The 22,065-nt window shown below is 43.1% G+C and overlaps 1 protein-coding gene across 2 annotated transcripts in view; it reads right to left on the bottom strand.

The window, feature by feature from the left end:
- Positions 1 to 22,065, bottom strand: part of RIMS2 (regulating synaptic membrane exocytosis 2) — a 417,536-nt gene that overhangs the window by 152,748 nt on the left and 242,723 nt on the right. For both annotated transcript variants that reach the window (XM_025192862.1, XM_025192863.1), the window contains one exon: positions 17,879 to 17,979. In XM_025192862.1, coding sequence (XP_025048647.1) covers positions 17,879 to 17,979 — 101 coding nt within the window. The remainder of the gene's footprint in view (positions 1 to 17,878; positions 17,980 to 22,065) is intronic.

Consider the following 22,065-nt stretch of genomic DNA (forward strand, 5'->3'; position numbering starts at 1 on the left):
AGCAGGAATTCAGGAAGGACAGCTGTAAGACTGCCTTGTTCAAAGCTCAGTCAGAACAAGAGAATTAACACCTATACATTTTCTGAAAAGTAACATGAGCTCATTAACAAGGTCAGTCAAAATTTTTCTCTTGAAACTATTTTTTGATAGAAAGCTGAGTATTTAACAAAGCAAAATTTTCAGTTGAAAGTGTATGATTTCTGCAGAAAAGTTTGACTTGTTTTGTAATATTAAAACATAATTTTAGTTTCCAGTCCAGAACTTTACTTTTTATTCAGTTTTTCAATAAAAATTAAATTTTACATAAATAAAACCTCCATTTTCTGACAATAATTAACCAATACACATTCAGAACCAAGTTAAACATTCAGTTTTGTCTCTCATCTTTAGGAGTGCTTACCAGCATCATAGGGTCCTTTTACACTTTGAACAAGGAAAACTTTGTATCTCCGTTTCCCAGACATATAATCAGCAACAGATGCCAAAATAAAACTAGAAGCATCTAAGAGAATTAAAAAATGTTCTTGTATAAAGACATCTAGCCTTAGTCTATTTAATTTTTTTTGTACTGCACCAATGGCTCCACTATCTGAATGAATGCAACATCTGAATATTATGTTAGTCATAGTACCTATCAAGTCTACAATACATAAAATAAAACAGACATTCAAAATTTGGAAATAAATTGGTGACCAGTAAACATACAAAACGCTATCATATTCTGTTCAGAAAATAAAGTGCAGCTAATCAGCTTAATGCCACAGTGTTAAGTAAGAGTTAAGTCTTCACAGCTGGTGGTAGAGACCAATCAGTGGAGCACTAAGCACCCTGATGAGCTGGTCAGTCCCAGCTGATGCTCAGAAGGTACCTGTCTAGCCAATTTGTCTAATAGTCATGGCCTCAGACTGAAGGGAAGTCCAAGCAGCTGCACACTTGGCCACATAGTATATCCCATTCTGCCAGTAGCTTTCTGACCTTACACATCTCTAGTACTGATTCTCAGATCCTGCCTCAGCCTTGCTCTCTACTTCTTTCCTAGCACAATTTCTTTCCTGCCAGTCTGCCCCCCAGCATCCTGAATTTTTACTGCTATATTCAAACCTTGACTGCTATATTGACTACTTTCATGAACAATGAAATAATCAACAACACACACCACCATAACAACGTCTCCCTCTCAGAGAGAAGGGCCATCGAATCTCTAAGATCCAACCACCGAACAGTAACAAAAGCAGCAGATAAAGGACGAGCTAGTATATCCCTAACATTGAAGACTACATTAAAAAGGCCAACAGACAACTCTCTATCACCACCTACTACGAAAAACTAAAGGAAGATCCAAATTCCCTTTTAACCTTAAAACTCAAAACCACCATCAAAGCATTTCCATCTGAACTACAAGAAAAAATACAGAACTTGATACACAACACTACCTAACCCTGGGTCTTTTTATATGCTCCCTAAAATTCACAAACAAGGGAACCCAGGCAGACCTATAATAGCCAACCAAGGAACTAACTGAGGAAATATCAGGTTTCATTGATTCCATCCTAAAACTTCTTGTGATCCAAAGAGCACATTTTGTCCAAGACCCAACAGACTTGCTATGAAAACTTAGAAACATAGACCTCCTTCCCAGCAATACCCTCCTAGCTACCATGGATGTTACCAGCTTACGGCAGGATAAGCTGGTAACATCCATGGTGTTACCAGCTAACCAGGATGGCATTCAAGCCTGCCTTACATATCTGCAAGAGTGAGTTTACAATTCAGAGTATAGACCTAAAGATATTTCTGAACTTATACACTTCATCCTCATATAGAACAGCTTCACTTTCAATAACCAACACTTCCTCCAGACCATGGGCACAGCTATGGGCACCAAAATGGCCCCATAATATGCCAACCTTTTTATGGGCCATCTGGAAGAAGAATTTCTCAAGAACTGCACTATCAAACCCTTGCTGTACTTAAGATATATAGACATCATCTTCATCGTTTGGACTGACAACCTGCAATCTCTGATTGATTTCATCACAAATTCAATAACCATCACCCCTCCATCAGACTATGTCTTGAGTACTCCAGGACCAACATTTCCTTATTATATACTATGATCATTATCCGGAATGTTAAAATACAAACCACCATTGTACCGGAACAGCTTTTGTGCTCCATCACTTTAAGGGCTGGAGCAGGCAGCTACCAGGTGGCTGATTGCGGTGGCCATTTTCAAACATCAGCCAGAAAGGCAACAGTCGGGGTTGAGCAGTCCAGGAGATAACATCAGGATGAGTTGCTCCCAAAACACCTGGAGGTAAAGACAGGAGCTGTGGGGATAGTTTGGAGGCTCCTGGTCCTGAGCATGATGTAAAACTGCACCCTGCTGGGATAGGGAGGCCTGGTGGGACTGCTGGTGGCATGGCAGGCCCCACGTAAATACCAGGACCGAGAACCTCCCCGGTGCAAGGTGAGTTGGGGCGCCTAAACCCCAGCCATCTGGTGGTTTGAGAGAGTGTGTGGTAGCAGTTAGGCCAGGTAAGCTTCTTGAAGCACCTGAGCCTGTAGGGGTGGACGAACCTGGTGAATGGGGCCAGGCATGCTCTAGGAAGCACCTGAGTCTGTAAGGAGGGGAACCCCGAGCCCTGTGAGGGAAAGGGAAGAGTTGTAGGGCCAGATAAGCTTATGAGGAAGTGGCTGAGTCCAAGGGGGTCTTTGGCCCCAGACCCCAAATGAAGGGGTGGAGTGCTGGTTCAGGAAGGGACATAGAGGCCTTGTGAGGGGCCAGGGCAGAGTTAGTCCAGAGTTAGGTAAATCAGGCAGTCACCACTCAGATCAGGGCCCAGTGTGTGGCCCAATAAGCTGGACTAGGGCTGCTTGAGGGGTAACAGTGAGTGAATCAGGAAGCTGGCACTCAAATGAGAGCTCTGGGCGAGGCCAAACAGGCTGGGCTGGGGCTGCTTGAAGTGTGAGAGGACAAGCCTAATGGTCTCCATGGAAGTAGGGTGGTGTGTATACGGCCTAGAAGGCTGAGTGAAAGAGGCCCTTGTGGTGGGGGGGGCTCAGTGAAAGAGGCCCCTGTGAGAGTGGGGGCCATATGCTGGAGACCTTACGAAGGTCTGGATTTGGTTTGGCTGTGAGCCGGAACAGTTTACTATAAGAGCATAACATCTGTGAGATATGGGACGCATTAGGGGTGGTTAAAGCATGTAGACATTGCCCTGTTACAACTGGAGCATTTGAAGGGCAGACTCCTGCCTTTTTAACATCCGAATTATTTAACAACACGGCGTGGCAGGAGAGCAAGGCAGGTGATTTGCTCAGAGACAGGGATGGGCCTGAGCTAACATGAGGCCCAGAAGTCACCCTTTTCACAACCATATAAAGGAAAACCACAGACCAACACTCATATCTGCACAGAACTAGCAATCACCCTAAACACACCAAGAAAGCTGTAATATACAGCCAGGTCCTCTGATACCACAGAATTTGCAATGAGGAGAATACCAGCAATTGCCACCCCAGAAATCTCAAAAGGGCTTTCACTCAACAAGAGCACTCCTCCAGAGAGACAGATTGCACTTTTGAAAGAGCCACCCAGATACCACATGAAGAACTGCTGTAGTACAAAAAGAAAATCCCCATGAATCGCACACCATTAGTTATGACAGTATTTCCCAACTGGTGTGCCATCAAACATTAACAGGTGTGCCACAGAATCTTGGGATGTGTGGCTCCAGGTCGGGTGTGGCTCCAGCCAGTGCCACTATCGTGGCCCCATGCTGCAACCAGCCTTCCCAGAATCAGCCATCCTAGCCTTAACAAGCACTGAAACTCACCAATCTTATCACCAGAAGCAAACTTTCTATGGCCCAAAGCACACCGAATGGATCTAGACCATTCCAGGACAAGAAATGTAAAACCTGCCAACACATTTTCATTACTCCCACAATAACTACACCCCACAACAGAACAATCACTAATCCTGGAGCTTACAGTATAGGCTCCAAAAGGCAGATCCTTAGTTGGTATAAATTTTCATAGCTCCATCAAAGATTTGCTATATATATATCCTATAGCCCATACTGAGAGCACATAGCTACAAAAGTTTCACCAGTCCGAGGAACACAGGATAAAGACCACCAGCATCTGGTGTATGAAGATGTGAGAAGGGCTTGAGCTTTGAAGCTGAGCTTTGAAGTTTTAGGATATGGACACCTAATACATATTTCAGTATAATTTATATTGGTTTTGTATGCCAATATAAATTGCACTGGGATATGAAGCAAGCAGGCATGAAGTTATCCTGGGGCAGCTGCACACAGATAGCTATTACACCAGTTAATGGTGAGAGAATCAGGTAAAAAAAAGCCTGTTTGTCTTGAGTAAATAAGACCCTAGAATAAGCTGTGAACATACAACCCATGCATCCCTGTAAATTACACCAGTGTAGTTTCTCTGCCCAGTCTTTCTCAGAGTATTCCATGGGTAGGGCTGGATGGCATGTGTTCACTCCATTTTTACCATGGTATGAAGGCTGATTACATTGGTGTATCAATGGCCTGAAAGGAAAAGATCTCCACTACTCTTCTGGTAATTTCTGATGTTCTTTTGGTTGCCACTCATAAGACATGCAATATTTTTTTACCAACAACAAAATACAAAAACAAACAAAAACAAACCAAAAAAAAAAAGAGAGACAAATTTTGCTCCATTACAAAATTAAATTAAATGTTTTAATATTTTCTCATAACAGCACAGCTCAAAAAGGAATGCACAGATAAATGCACCACTTAAGCAAATACCTCAAGCAGTAAAAAGATAGGAACTTTTATAGAGTGAGATGAAATAATACATTGTGAAAAGACTGAATGATGCCTTTGCAGTTTAGAATCTTTCCCCATTTAGTTCCCCAAACTCATTTATTTCACCCAAATGTATACATATAGAATGTGTGTTCTATATGGAAGTTTGCTGTTCAGAATTTAAACTGGCTAGTTAATTTATGATGAGATTGCAAATCAACATCTTACTGTAGTTTTGATACTACTACTTTCCCAAATTAAAGGGTCTTGGTTTCTAAATGTGTTTTGTGCACAACTTTTGGAAACTACAAGACTTAGATCATCATTATATATAAACTGGAATTATACTACTTTTAAAATATAAATAGTATATATGATATATATGGTTTATAGGGGGATTGTTAAAATATGAACATCAACTATATCATTCATCTCATTTTCAGTAAAAATTATAGAAAGCAGAGCTGTAAAAGACCTTTTACATCTTTCAATATATCCCCTTTCTCACATAAATTTGTTATCCTGTCCTACTAATAGATTATACTACAGTTACTTCATTGGACCCACTAGAATCCCAGTCCTTGCTAGTTGCCTCACTACTCTTATACTTTACTTCATTAATGCTAAATAATTCTACGTCCAGTGCAGTTACACATGCCTAAAGATCTATATTCATCTATAGGCCACACTTCCCTCTATTTTAAGACAAAAAGCAAAACAATACAAAATGAAACTAATCATCATAATTTCACCCTTGGTCACTTACCATCTAATCACCAATATGTCTTTCACACAAGATTCTGAAGAAAGTATTCTTTTCTCTTCTGACCCTTCTTGGAGGATACAGTTCCCAAAAGCTTGGCTTTTAACCAATTCATGATACTTAGACCGTCCTTTTTTGAAATAACATATTATTTTTACTACTTACCTCCACTTATGATTATTCTTTCTTGATATTATTGGGCCTAATTGTACTTGTTAACATAACTGATCACTGGGTTTCTTAAGTTCCATGAACATATTCCATGAACATAAACCATGTTTCCTCCATTTTTTAGTTTTAATGTGAATCTTACTATTTCTTTCTCAATAATAACAAAGCTTACTACTCCCATTACTTTTCTTTTATTATACAATGCCATGAGGCTCTATTCTTGGCCTTTCTCTCTTCTCTACATATCTCCTCTACTGCCTCAGAATAATACAGTCCTGTTTCTAGGTAGAAAGACTTCAAGACTTTATAGTTACTTAGTCTGGAAAAGAGAAGACTGATGGGGGATTTGATAACAATCTTCAAATAACTGAAGGGTGATTACAGAGAGGATGGAGATAGGAGACAAGACTAAGAATAATGGCCTCAAGCTGTAGCAGGGAAAATGTAGGTTGGAGATTAGGAGGAACTTTCTGACTACGAGGGTAGTCAAGCATTAGAACAGAGAAACTGTGGAATCTCCATCCCTGGAAGTTTTCAAGAGCAGGTTAGACCAGTGGCACTCAACCTTTTCATCCAGTGGGGGTGGGCCAAGGTCACAATTGGGGGTGGGCCAAGGTCTCAATTTAGAAGGAGGCATGGCCCAGCCCCAGCTTGGCTGAGTGGGGGAAAAGGGGGCATGTCCTAGCCCTGCAGGGGAAAGGGGATGTGGCCCAGCCCCAAACCAGTTATGCAAGGGAAGGAGCATGGCCCACTCCCAACCTGGCCATGCCCCCTTCCCATGCAAGGAAAGGGGGCATGGCCCACCCCAAGCTGTGGGGTGCGTGGCCTGGCCACAACTTGGTCAGGCAGAGGGAAGGGTCATGGCCTGGATAGGGTGGGGGAGGGGAAGGAGGAGTAAGCCAGCCCCAAAGCAGCTGACAAGAGGAAGGGGGGATGGCCCTGGCATGATCAAACCATGCAAGGGACATGCCCTGGCTCTGACTACTGCCTGGGGCTTGGGATGGTCCTGCTTTGAGAAAGGGGTTGGACTAGAAAACCTCCTGAGGTCCCTCTTTCAACCCTAATTTTCTATTATTCTATCGTTTTGGCAGTGGGGAGGGGAGGTGGTATTAAATACCACTGTTCCTCTGCTGCCAAATTTCCCAACCAATGGGGAACGCCCATGGGCTGGATTCCTAGGTTACTCAGGCCAGAGCTTGAGAACCCCTCAGTTAGACACTTGGCTGGGATAGTTTAGTCAGGTGTGATCCTGCCTTGAGCAGGGGTTGGACTAAATGACTCTGTGAGGTCCCATTCAGCTTTCCTATGATGTCAAGGCAGAGGAAACTGGACCTAGGAATAGGCTAGAGGAATACTTCATAAATTACTTAAGCAATCTAAAACTACTGGCTGCTGTCTTTCATGTTAATCTTTGAAACATACCTGTGATACTCTAGTGTTCTCCTATAATATTAGCTCTCTAATTTCCACATTCTTCCTGCCATGTCTTTCAGATTCCACTAGAACTCAGTCATTCAAATTTCAACTTTGTTTCCAATACCAAAAATACTGAACTCATCCTTTACCTGTTTCTCCTCTCATGTCTTTCGTTTGTAAGTCTACATATTACACATCCCAATATACTTATTAAACTCCCTATTTGCCTTGATTAAATCTATACTGAAAAACTTAATAGGGCATCTCTCATATGACTCACTTTTGGAACTCACTTTCACTGAATATTATCTAAGTCCAATTCTTGGTAAGATTCTAAAAAGGATTAGATACTTATTTAAATAATAAATATCCAGTTACACCAGTTAAAAGAAAAATGTATATAGCAGCATTAAAATTGTACTCCCCTGAAGGGATAGAAAGGGCTGCCCTGCAGAGGGGCAGATTGTGAAGAGACAGAAAGCTTGTCCCAGTAGGGACATTGTTTTCCCTGAGGGTGAGTGAAGCTGCTTTGGAGGCAGCCCTCTTTGAAGTGGGAGGAGTGATATAACCCCAGCAGGGGTTTGAATGAGAGGAACTTTAGCAAAAGCCCGGAAAGAGTCCTGGCGGAGGATTGGCTGAGAGGGCTTGTTTAAAAGGGAGGAGCAGTTTTTCTAGGGGAGGAGAACAACAGGAGGGGTGAAAGACAGGCTGGAGGCCAGGAAAAGGACCTTGCCATGACCGTTCCTCAGAGAGCCCCTGCCAGAGTCCTGCAGAGGTGGCAGCTAGCAGCTACATAGGAAAGAAAAACAGTGTATCCTTTTTTCCTCTTGTCCCCCTTGCAGCCCTGCCAAGGCAGACACAAAAGAGAATCTGCCTGTCAGGAGACTCCGAGTCTGGGAAGACCCTCCTACAAGCCCCTGTGTGGAATGGGTGAGCATAGGACGGGAGGGATGACACAGGACTAGGGAGAGACTGCTTGAACCTACCATGGTTCTCTCCATGAGTAAGAAGACACTGGGGAGGGGCACCATCACTGGGTTATGTTGTGTAACATTATTTGTTTTATTGTATTAGTTATATGTTATCTTGCAAATAATTAAAATAATTTTATAATGGTTTGCAAGATTGCTTTGATTGTAAGGGAAGGCTCTCTGCTCGGGGACCCTGCAGCAGTTACCCAGGGAGCTGAGCAGGGCCACCAGCTACTGGGTACTCCAGGATCCCATTATTCAGTTGAGGGCACAGGTAGCATTGTGCCCAGGGTTACATTTATTAAAAAGTCAACTTCATACTTCAGCAAACTACTAAGAGCCACTGAGTTAGGAAAGAAAACCCTTTCTCTACATGCTTGTTAAATATTGTATAACTGTCAATGATGGAGGTCTTATATCTTTCTTAGAATAATTTTATACTGAACTTTGCATAGATAGGACAGGACAGTATGGGCCAGTGGTCTGGTTCAGTATGACCTTTCCAATTGTCCTATTTATGTTGTTACAACTTGTACTTCCATAGCAATGAACTAGTTATTTTTCTCACCTTATAGCTGTTATGAGGGAATCTCTTGATGGTAATTTCCAACAAAAGAAAGAAACAAAATGGAGATATAGCAGGTTACATTGTATTTGCATGTCATCCATGGCTTAGTTAAAGATACTCTAAGATAAGACAATACTTCACCTCTCACTTGTGCGAGACTGAAGATCAGACACCTGTTCTATGCATAGACCATGAGTTTGTCCATATCAAATCACTACTATAAAAGATGGTTGATAGAAACCAGTTAATCAATAACACTGATTTATTTTGTCTCCATGAATATTATCATTTAACTAGGAAAAACTGAACCAACAGTGATAAAAAAGAGAATATAAAACTCTCTCAAACTTATATTATTAGATCTTATAAGATTCATAGAATCATATATTCATAGATTGTTAGGGGCTAGAAGAGACCTTGCAGATCATTGGGTCTAGACCCTCTGCTCTAGGCAGGAAGACAACTGGGGTCAAGTGACCCCAATGAGGTGACTGTCCAGTCTCCTCTTGAAAACCTCCAGGGTAGGTGACTGCACCACCTCTGGAGGTAGTTTGTTCCACAGTCTGGACACCCTGACTGTGAAGAAGTTTTTCCTGGTATTAAGCCTGAAGTGGCCTTCCAGGAGTTTATATCCATTGGTCCTGGTCTTCCCCAGGGGTGCCCTAGTGAACAGATGTTGACCATGGTCCTGATGCACTTGTCTGATATAGCGGTAAGCTGCTATCAAGTCCCCTCTCAACCGTCTCTTCTTTAGGCTAAGAGGCCCAGGTCCCTCAGCCTTTCCTCATATGGCTTGCTTTGCAAGTCCCTGATCATAGGGGTGGCTCTTCTCTGGACCCTCTCAAGTTTTTCCATGTGCTTATTGAAGTGCAGCACCCAGAACTGGATGCAGTACTCCAACTGTGGTCTCACCAGCGCTGAGTACAAAGGGAGTATCACTTCCTTAGTTTTACATGAGATGCATCGGGCAATGCATGCCAGCATGTTGTTTGCCCTGCTGGCCACTGCATTGCACTAACGAGTCATGTTTACGTAGCAGTCATTACCCCTAGGTCCTTTTCAGCCATGGTGCGGGTCAGCCTGTCACCTCTGAGCTTGTATGTATGTTGAGGGTTATTTGCCCCCAGATGGAACACCTTACACTTGGAAGTGTTAAACTTCAACTGGTTCCAGTCTGCCCAACTCTCTGGCCTGTCCAGGTCCACATGTATTAGCAACCTGTCTTCTGGCATGGCCAAACTGCCCCATAACATGGTGTAATCCATGAATTTGGCCAGTGAGCTTTTAACACCCCCATCCAAATCATTGATAAACATGTCGAAAATCACTGGTCCTGAGGGATACCACTGGCCACTTTGAGCCAAGACAACACAGATCCATTCGTATTATATACTTATAAGTATATAAGTATAAAATTATATTATTAGATCTTATAATAATATAAATCATAGTATTAGATCATTCTAAGAGTTTATATTATTGCATACTCAGAGATCATTTTGAGTGTATGACTTTTCCTGAACTATCTGGTATGGGAAATCATTCTATTTTAAATATTGGAATGTTAACACTTGCAAGGAAGTAATATTTCCTATACATTTCTGGATATGGCTTATGTAATTAAGAAAGCATTACCTTTTAAAATAAAGTCCATATCACCTAACATCATCATTCCAACACTATCAATTACATATCTGACTTTTCATCCCAACATAAGGGTACATGCAGACTTTGGGGTAAATTGGGGGAGGTCAGATTGAGTTTTAAATGACCACCCAATCTAAGGATCTAAGGTAAATCAGGATGGGGGAGATAATGGGAAGGGGGCTTGGGAGGAGCCCCTTTCCTACTAGAGATAGCAGGAAGGGGGCTTGGGAGGATTGGGGGGCAAGTGGGGTCTCTGGGGGAGACTGGGTGGGTAAATGGGATCTGTGGGGGAGGGGATTGGGAGGATTGGGGAGCCAAACAGGGTCCTCAGGGGGTCTGGGGGTATCAGGGGAGCTAGCAGGGTCTACAGGTGGGGCTGGGGGGATCAAGGGTAAAAAGCATCTGTGGAGGGGTTGGAGGAATTAGGGGACTAGTTGGGTTCATAGGGGCTTGAAAGTTACTCATCATGGTGTCCTGTGACCAGTGGGGTCCCCCAAGGCTCTGTCCTTGGACCCATACTGTTCAACATCTTCATTAATGATGTGGACACTGGAATCAGAAGTGGACTGGCCAAGTTCGCTGATGACACCAAACTTTGGGGAAAAGCATCCACACCAGAAGACAGGCAGGTGATCCAGGCTGACCTGGACAGGCTCAGCAAGTGGGCGGACGAGAATCTGATGGTGTTCAACGCCGATAAATGCAAGGTTCTCTACCTTGGGAAAAAACCCCCGCAGCATCCTTATAGGCTCGGCAGTGCTATGTTGGCTAGCACTATGGAAGAAAGAGACTTGGGGGTCATCATTGACCACAAGATGAACATGAGCCGGCAATGCGATGCTGCGGCTAGTAAAGCGACCAAAACACTGGCTTGCATCCATAGATGCTTCTCAAGCAAATCCCGGGACGTCATTCTCCCCCTGTACTCGGCCTTAGTGAGGCCGCAGCTGGAGTACTGTGTCCAGTTTTGGGCTCCACAATTCAAAAAGGATGTGGAGAAGCTTGAGAGAGTCCAGAGAAGAGCCACGCGCATGATCAGAGGTCAGGGAAGCAGACCCTACGATGACAGGCTGAGAGCCCTGGGACTCTTTAGCCTGCGACTAGGTCGAATGGTCATAAACTACTACAAGACCATTTCAGGCTGGACATAAGGAAGAATTTCTTTACTGTCCAAGCCCCCAACGTCTGGAACAGCCTGCCACCGGAGGTGGTTGAAGCGCCTACATTGAACACCTTCAAGAGCAAACTGGATGCTTATCTTGCTGGGATCCTATGAACCCAGCTGACTTCCTGCCCTTTGGGCAGGGGGCTGGACTCGATGTTCTTCCGAGGTCCCTTCCAGCCCTAATGTCTATGAAACTATGAGACTGGAGGGCAAGCAGAATTCGTGGGGGGATTGGGGGAGCAAGTTGGGTCTGCAGGGGGGATCAAGTAGGCAAGTGGAGTCCATGGGGGGATTTGGGGGATTGGGCAACCGAGTCCTTGGGGTATTGGTGGGGTCAAGGAGGGTTTGGTGGGAGCAGGGGGGCTAGTGAGGTCCACAGAGAGGCTTGGGAGAATGCGGGGTGGGGGCAGGTCCTCACCCACCCAAGGACCAGGGGCTATTTTTAGCAACTCCCCCATTCCAAGATAAACAATGTCCCCCAGCCCAAGGCCCCCAGTACTGCTCATCCCTCCCCTGACCCTGACTTGCTTCTTCAGCTCCTAGCATCAGTAAATTCTGGTAAAACTGGCACTGGGAGTGGCTTGCAGGAAGGGGTGTGGGGGGAGGGAGTGGGACTGGCTGGTCCACAGGGGATAGGGAGAAGGGCCATGGAGCTGTAGAGAAGTTCAGTTAGATAGGTCTTTCCAGACCTGATTTACGTAAGACTACCTCTGGGGTACAATTAACTTAGATCAGGCTGGCCATTTTTAGACTGATCTAAACTTCCTGGACTTCTGTACAGTTTGCACTTAGATCCACCTGACTAGGTATCCAAGAGCACAGACAAGAGTGACAATTTTCACTGAATCTGGCCACACAGAAAGCAGTTTATAGCTGTGATCAAACACAACTGCACAGCTGCAGACAGCTTCAAAAATGGCTGATTGAGTGAAAATCTGACCCCTCATTGCATGAGGGGTCAGATGAAAATGTTTCAAAACAGGGCATCTTCTGTTTGCTTTCCTGCCAGTCTGTCACTGTTTTCAGAATGGGAGGGAGGAAAGGGAACAAAGGGAGTTCAGTCTCGGGGGTTTTCAGCCCCAGCTGGAGGGTGGGGAAGGTATAAAGGAGCTCCACCAAGGTGGGTGGGTGGGGAAGACTAATTCACCCATTCCACCCTCCAGTACTGGCTGGGGAACCTCTAGAATGAGCTCCCTCTGCTTCATTTCCTTCCTCCCATTCTGAAAACTGTGCAGCCTTGCAGGGAGGAGGAGCTATTTTTAGGGGAAACCAACACTTCTGCCTGCACCCTAAGGGCAGGGTCTGCACGTGGTCAAACTAAGTTAGATCAGGTGGCCATTTTTAATGTGATCTAACTTCCCCCAAAACCTTTATGTAGCCTAAGAGGAGAATTATGAAAACAAACTCATACATGGGCACATAGCAGAGAGAAAGGCAGAAGGAACTGAATGTGAATGAGAGAAGAGAGAGGCAGAGAGAAGGAAGGCTTCTTTGAAATTAAGCTATATTGAGTATTCTTTGCAAAATACTTCTTACTCCTCAAGTAGTTTCAATGCTCTCTTTTGAAGTGAGGAACTACACAATGGATGCATCTACACATGATATTAATGCAAAACAATAAAATCTGGCACAATTCACACTGGAGTTTATTGTTCCCAGGCACAGCATTTACATGTGCACCCAGGACCACAGCACATTGAGCCAGGGTGGCGCAGCCCTAGCTGGCAGGGGAACCAGGGGCCAACTTGCCAGCCTGGAGCTGTTCCCTCTTAGCTGAACATGCTGTGGAGGGGTTGGCTGGGGCACAAGCGTGCTACTGTGTGAGGCTAGCTGGCAGGCAGTCCCCACACTTTAGCACCCTTGTGCCCCACCCAGCCCCAGTCACTGTCTACTTGTGTATTGTGGCAAAATAAATAACTCCACCATAGGATACTACTTGTGTTGAGCAGTACTTTCTACAGTGGAGTTAATTAGTTTACCCCAGCCTAATAGAGGCACACATGTAGATGGTGACGTTTTACTGCGGAGCTAATTAGTCAATTCCGCAATAAAGTGTCTCATGTAGATGCACCTAATGTGACTAATGATGACATTCAGCTACTGACTAAGCAGGAGAATTGTCTGAATAAATTGTAGATAGATTCCGTGCATTCACTGTACTTCTACACTGCATAGGATCATAGTGGTTCTTATGGAAAAGTGCAATAACAGTTCTAAATCCATCCATGTAAAAAAAAACAACATAGTTCCTTTCAAAAGTGGCCATAATATAGAAATTTAGAAATTATCTTTCCATATAACTCAACATAAAATATATATTAGATCCCAAACCCCTTCTACGTGTTATTACAAGGCCATGCATATTATATGGTGGTGCTTTGGCCAGGTGCTCTCTCATGGTGCTCTGGCCAGGTGCTGGATGACTGGAAGAGGGCCAATGTGGTCCCCATCTTCAAAAAAGGGAGGAGGGAGGACCCGGGCAACTATAGGCCCGTTAGTCTTACTTTGATTCTGGGGAAGCTCTTTGACAAGATTATCAAGGAGCATATCTGTGAAGGGCCAGCAGCAGGGATGATTACAGTTTCATAGTTTCATAGTAGTTAGGGGTCAGATGGGACCTGAATAGATGATCTAGTCTAACCCACTGCCACTGGTTGGAGCATACGCTGGGATCACATGAACCCAGACAGGTGTTCATCCAACCTCTTTTTGAATTTACCCAAGGTAGGAGCAAGGACCACTTCCCTAGGAAGTTGGTTCCAGATCCTAGCTACCCTGACAGTGAAATAGTACCTCCTAATCTCTAACCTGAACCTGTTCTCCAGCAGCTTCTGGCCATTGTTCCTCATCACTCCAGGTGCTGCTGGGGAGAATAGGGCTCTTCCTATTTGCTGCTGATCTCCCCTAACAAGTTTGTAGGCAGCCACCAAATCTCCCCTCAGCCTCTGTTTGCTGAGGCTGAACAGGTTCAGGTCCCTCAGCCTCTCTTCATAGGGCCAACCCTGTTGCCCTCCAACCAAGTGGGTGGCCCTCCTCTGAACCCTCTCAAGGCAGGCCATATCCTTCTTAAAGTGCGGTGCCCAGAATTGGATGCAGTACTCCAATTGAGGGTGGACCAATGTCACGTAGAGGGGGAGTATCACCTCTCTGGACCAGCTTGACATGCATCTTTGGATGCACGACAAGGTGTGGTTGGCTTTGCTGGCTGCAGTCTGGCATTGGCAGCTCATGTTCATCCTAGAGTCAATAATGACTCCAAGATCCCTTTCCCCCTCTGTGCTCACAAGGGGGAAGCTCCCCAGTTTGTATGTATGCTGTGGATTCCTTCTCCCCAGGTGCAGCACCCTGCATTTATCTACATTGAATCCCATCCTATTACCATCTGCCCACCTCTGTAGTCTGTCTAAATCTAATTGCAGCCTCTCTCTCCCTTCGAACATGCCTACCTCTCCCCACATCTTGGTGTCATCGGCAAACTTGGACAACATGTTTTCTACCCCCTTGTCCAAGTTGCTGATGAAGATGTTGAACAGTGTAGGGCCCAGAACCAAGCCCTGGGGGACCCCACTGTTCATATCCCACCAGGTTGAGTACAACCCATCCACCACCACTCTCTGGGTGCACCCCATTAGCCAATTTTTGACCCATCCAACTGTGTAGGCATCAATGCCACAGTCGCTCAGTTTGCTAATGAGAATGGGGTGAGGGACAGTGTCAAAGGTCTTCTTAAAGTCCAGAAAGACTACATCCATGGTGACACCATCATCCAGGGATTTAAAAGGCCATCAGGTTGGTCTGGCAGGACCTGCCTTAGATGAACCCATGTTGATTTCCCCTAGGTGTGATCTCCCCTGCTGGCCCTTCACAGATGTGCTCCTTAATGATTTTTTCAAGGATTTTCCCTGAGACCGATGTGAGGCTTCTGGGCCTCGATGCTCAGGGGCAACCAGCATGGTTTCATTAGGGGCAGGTCCTGTCAGACCAACCTGATTGCCTTCTACAATCAGGTCACAAAATCACTGGATGCAGGTGTCACAGTGGATGTAGTCTTTCTGGACTTCAGGAAGGCCTTTGACACTGTCTCACACCCCATTCTCATTAAAAAGCTAGGTGACTGTGGCATTGATGCCTACACAGTCAGATGGATAGCAAATTGGCTGAGGGGCCGCACTCAGAGTGTGGTGGTAGACGGGTCATATTCAACATGGAGGGATATGAGCAGTGAAGTCCCTCAGGGCTCGGTCCTTGGGCCCGCACTGTTCAATTTCTTTATTAGCGACTTGGACGAGGGGGTGAAAAGCGCCCTGTTTAAATTCATGGACAGCACCAAGATTTGGGGTGAGGTGGGCATACTAGAAGGGAGGGACAGGATACAGCTGGACCTGGACAGGTTACAGGGGTGGGCAAATGTGAATAGGATGGAATTCAATACTGACAAGTGCAGGGTGTTGCACTTGGGCAGTAAAAGCAAGCAGCATACCTATAGGCTGGGGAACTCTCTTCTCAAAAGCACAGTGGCAGAAAGAGATCTTAGAGTCATTATCGTTTCCAAGATGAACATGGGCCACCAATGCGAGGACACGGACAGTAGGGCTAACCACACCTTGTTGTGCATCCACAGATGCATCACAAGCAGGGCCAAGGAGGTGATCCTCCCCCTCTATGAGACACTGGTCAGGCCACAGTTGGAGTACTGCATCCAGTTCTGGGCGCTGCACTTCAGGAGGGATGTGGACAGCATTGAGCGGGTCAAAAGGAGGGCCACCTGCATGATCAGGGGACAGCAGGGCAGACCCTATGAGGAGAGGCTACGGGACTTTAACCTGTTCAGCCTTCACAAGAGAAGGCTGAGAGGGGACCTGGTGGCCATCTATAAACTTACTAGAGGGGACCAACGGGGAATGGGAGAGACCTTGTTCCCCCGAGCGCCTCCCGGGGTAACTCGGAATAATGGCCACAAGTTGTCAGAGAGTAGGTTCAGACTACACATTAGAACGCACTACTTCACAGTCAGGGCAGCTGGGATCTGGAACTAACTTCCAAGGGAAGTGCTGCTGGCTCCTACCTTGGGGGTCTTCAAGAGGAGGCTTGACAATTACCTAGCTGGGGTCATTTGAGCGCAGTTTTCTCTCCTGCCCAGGGCAGGGGTCAGACTAGAAGATCTGCAAGGTCCCTTCTGACCCTATATCTATGAATCTATGAATTTATATGCTATGCTATGCAGCAAATATACCTATGAGCAAATAAACTGGATTAAACGTTCTACATGTAAAAATTTAGTTTTCCTTTTGTTTCACTTAATTCTAATTCTTTTTACTACTCACAAGACATTTATTTCTCTCACAATACGTATTTTTCACCATTAGGAATCACATTACTAGAAAACAATTTACTAAATTAACCGAAATTAACTATAGAGCTAATAATAGTGCCTAAAATTGCTGGTTTCTTCGCTTTCACATTTCAAACGCCTTATTTTTGTCAGTCCTCATTAACATATATGTCTACAACAAAATTATCTTCCTCTGCAAGCTTTCATTTGTTAAAGTCTGTTTTTCTCATAGTCTAGCCCTAGACCTCTGAACTTAATGAAGTCTCATAGAAGACACTAAATATTTTTTTCCCATAATGGAGTTTAAAAAAATGAAAATATCTTAAATTTAAATAACACATGGTATATAACACTACCCAGTTCCCAGTAACAGGAAATTTTAGACAATAAATGTATAACCTACTACCATGAAAACAACTATTTTTTTTTTGCAAATTGCTACAAGTAAGTTGGAGTCTTGTTTACTGACAAGATTGGTAAAAATATCTTTTGAGTAGCTAAACTTTATTAGACAAAATAAAAATTCTGATGTCTGTGTCTTCTTCAGAAGGCCAATATAACTTTAAATATCAATTGGGGTAGCTGATGCAACTGATAACTCTTCAGTATGAAAATCAGGCATAGGTTTTAGTACTTCTTATACTGAGATATAATTCTAGAATCTTTCTGTTACTTCCTTTTTATCTTTTATCATCTTGACTCTTACTATCTACTCCACCAGAAATTTTTATAGCCAATTTTTCACTTTTTGAAGTCAATGAACACTGCCTTTCATCAGTTAACTCCTATTTCTTAAACACGTTATTATTATTATGTTTTTGTTAGTTGTAGCATTATTTAGATTTATGTTCCATGTTATAAAACCTTACACATTTTTGCACCTCTTTCAATGATTTAGAACAAACATATAAGAACCTCTTAGTAAAACAATAAAATTCCTATACAAGATTCACAGCTTGGTTTATGGCTATGCAGAGGAGTAGCAATTGTTGGATTATCATATTTTTATGCTTTTCAAAAAAAAAAAATATCTCCCTTGCCTGAGTATGATAATCTTGCTCCAGCCTGGAGTCTGATCCTGCTACCTGTTTGTACTTGCTCATTTTCATTTGGCGATTTCTCTCTTCTGCTTCCATTGCACCTGTCAAGTAAACAGAATAAGTAAATAAAATAAATACACCTGTTTTTCAGTCCTGAGATTAAAACATAGTTTATGAAATTTCTAATGGAAGAGATACAATCTTATTTTAATTATTGTGTATGTACTTCTATATACATTAAACTATCTTCAAAATTACAATTTTGTGGAAAAAAATGAGAGAAAAGCCATAACTGCTGGAAATTAGTAGTAGATTTTATTATTCTAACAATACTTTAATAAATATTTTATTATCTACACAGTACAAATTAACATAATTCTCATATGAAGAAAGAATGTAAATGGAATAGAATGTTTTCACCGGGTTATTACTGTTACAAAAAAAAGGGAAAAATAAAAACTTTTCTTTAAAGAAAATAAATACTAATGTGAAGGCAACCTGATACAGCCTTTTATGGTGATATTCAATTTATATCAACTAATAGGACAAAAGCTGCTATGAGTAAATAAGGCTGACCAGCTATAATCTAATTGGCTTTAATGTCTTTCATTTATCATAATTTATTATAAATACATTTTAATATATATTTTGAATAATTGCACAGTGGTTTTACTGTATCACTCTGCAGTGACATATAGCTTCAAGAATGATTTCATGATTCATCTTCCTGGATCACAAGAGACCAAACACATGATTAGTCTCTGTAAGACAGGTCCTAGCTTTATCCCCAAGGGAGCATCCCTCTTCAGTCAATCTGCACTGCAACGTCACACTCTACTTTAATGAAATAATAACCAAAAAAAGTACCAATGTAGATGGAGAGGTGGAAGTGAAAATGAGAAGTTAATGGTCTTAGAATAATATTGTGAGCAAATATCTGACCAAAAAGGGGCTATCACCAAAGAAAAAATATGCACGCATTGTTTAGCTAGAAGGCCTGATCCTCCTCCCATTTAGTTTAGTATAAATCCATTTAGTTTCATATAAATCCATTGATATCAATAGACCACCAATGTAAATGAATAGAGGGGACTAATGAATGCCAAGTTTCTATCTGAAGCAACATAATCAACAATATTCATTTTTCATAATGTTTTGTGGCTAATAGTTGTGTTGATTAATTTTTCTAATAATTTTACTAAATTATTAGAATACTAAATGTAGGATACTAAATGTTTTTTTGAAGAACACAAGATTTTCAATTAATTTTTAAAATTTCTAAATTGAACCTGCTATTTACTTAGTGCTATTGAAAATCTGGCCATTATATATGGAATTAGAAGCTTAACTTTACATACCCTATATATAATATCTTATTTAAATCCTAAGCATCAGTTCTAAGGGTGCATTAACTGTAAAATAAAGCCTTGTGCAGGGCCTCTGTATGGGGCTTAGGATATCCTTGAGAGTCAGTTCTGGTGATAGCACTACTTACTACAAAAGATGCATATTAATTATTAACAGGGATACAAGTTTTCCATTTCCCATAAGAAATTAAGAAAAATGTGGATTTCCCCCTTTACCCAAGAAAAACATGAAATTCTTGTTTTAAAGGAGAAACGCACAGATTTTGCACATTTGCAAAGAGCTCTCTGTAAGCTGGCAGAGTTCCAGCCTGCAAGGGGAGTGGAAGGAGGGTGGTTAGGCAGTAGGCACCATGTGTATGTATATGCACATGGCCATCAGACAGACTGGAGAGCAGCTCCTCCAGGTAAGTATGGTAGTGGGGAGGGGGGATTGAGCCCCCCATAAAGCAGAAGGGAGGGAGTCAACCATGGCTAGGGATGGGAATGCTGCCCAGCTGGGTTATGCGTGGGGCTTGGGGCCTGAGGCTGGAATGCATGGCTCCCAGTGGGGAGTGGGACTGAGCCATGAGCAGCCTGCACTCAAGCCCACAGCATGCAGCCTGCACCCACCCCCTCCATGGGCTCTGCTCCAGCTTTGCTGCCTGCAGTGGGGGGGAGCTGGGCTCCATACTCCACGTCACTACAGCAGCTGCCATCTCCCATGGGTGGCAGCTGGGGCTTGGGCACTGCTGTGGGGGGAGGAGGCTGCAAACCCAGGTCCCTGGCCCTGTTGCCCTGGACACTGCACCAGCAGGTCCAGGGGTGGGGAGGGAGGGGCATTAGGAGGGCTGGGGAGCTATTGCAGGGAATGACGGGCACCAGCAGAGCCAGGGGGCTATGGTGTGGGAATGAGGGGGCACCAGCAGAGCTGGGGGGTTCACTTGGGAGTGAGGGGCCTGGACCTGCATTCTGTGAGTGAAGGGGGCAGGCAGAGCTCTGATTTACCATGATAAAAAACCCAAAATCAAATTCCAAAATGTATAGGTATTTAGAATTTATTTTATTATAGTTATTGAGGCACTGGTAGGCTTCCAAAATGCTTTAAAATTTAAATATATCTATAAAGCATTGTGTTCAAATGATATCTATATACATATATAGTGGTATTTCATTTTAATCATGGACTTTGAGGTTTTTACCAGATAATCTGCATTTTTATCAGAGAATTTGAGATTTTTTTATCAGAGAAAACCAGGATCCCAGAGTATAAAACCTGTCTCTTTCAGCTAGAAAATAGGAAGATGGAGGTAATACGTGTAGACCTTGGGTAGGCAACTTTTTTTGGCTAGAGTCCTGAAAAAACCACAACGTCTGTCTTGGAAGGTGCCGGAGTGTCGACGTGCTGGAACCCAGAGCAGCCGTTTGCAGCCTCCCAGCTGCAGCCAGCCCATGGAGACTGGTCTGCTTGCAGCAGGGCTTGCAGCCTCCCAGCTGCCTGCTGGGAGCAGCCTGGGCTCCGTGGCTGGCAGCAGCTGCTTAGAGCCTGGGCTGGTGGTGGTATGCCACGCAAACTAGCCTTGCATGCCATGATTGGCACATGTGCCTGGGGTTGCTGACCCCTGGTATAGAGTAAAAACAAAAACATTATGTACTATTAGCAGCACACCTTCCTGACCTCTGCTTTCCTTTAAACTACCTCAAAACAAGTCTGATTGTATAGTTTTAGGAATAGGTTAGATAAGGGATGTATGGGATGGATTATCCTGCCTCCAGCAGGCAATGGCCTCCTGAGGTCCCTTCCAGCCCTCCTTTTCTATGAATCTATGAATTCATCAGAAATCCTAACCCCGAGGATGAAAGTCAATGGGAAAAATGAATTGCCCATAAAATGGAGTTTTAAGAAAAAAGTAGCAGGTGAAAAATGCTGTAAGATAAATCAAATGTATCACACCCATTTTAAATAAACCATTTTATATATCTGAGGCAGTAGTTGGCAGATACCAATGGGTCACAATTATTCTGTTGTAACTTTCAATTTAATTTAAAGTGCTTTGATAGTGATTAATTTTCTCTGTTCAATAATAAAGTTATTTCTTTATTTGAAATAGTAGATGCAAGTGCTTTGATAAAAAGGTTGAAATGTGGCTGAATTGCTTGGTAGCCTCTGAAAGGCAAAGTACCTATTCACTGCTCTTTTATAATCTCTGGAGCAATACAGATAAATATAACCTCACAGACAATTTAAAGTGAAGTGTAATATTTTTCTTTTTTCAGTAGCATAAATATTATAGCAGTTTCCTTAAACAAAACTGAAAATAATATTGTTAGTCCTGGTTAAAAAGAACAACAACCCATACTTCCATTGAAATTAGGATATTTTACAGATTTTCTGCCATTTTTAATTTAAAAAAATGGATTTTCATCAAAGACAAGGGGACAAAGGATGAATTTGATCCCTGTAAGCTTGTACTATGAAATAATCAACTCTTGTCAAATTTGAAAAAGTCCATAATTTGGATATTGTGCCATGAAAAATTGAGAAAACTGCAAGAAGTGGAAATATATTAGAAAAAATTCTCGTATATTTTCAAGAATATATATTTTTACCTACAATCTTGTAAAAAGTAAAAGCAGATGTTTTGTTGCAATTCTAATTTTTCCTATCTTTCCAATACTGCCAGAACCTAATATTATCTGATAAGGAAAACATTTGTGTTGAGGATATATCTAATGAAGGATATTTGCCTACAAAAACTCATGCCTCTCTGAACCAGGCAGTCCAATATGCCACCCCGCTCTACCTTCTACATACCTGACTTCAAACTAATTTGTTTTACATAA

This window comes from Alligator sinensis, unplaced genomic scaffold (genome assembly GCF_000455745.1).
Source record: "Alligator sinensis unplaced genomic scaffold, ASM45574v1 scaffold911_1, whole genome shotgun sequence".
NCBI lineage: Eukaryota > Metazoa > Chordata > Crocodylia > Alligatoridae > Alligator > Alligator sinensis.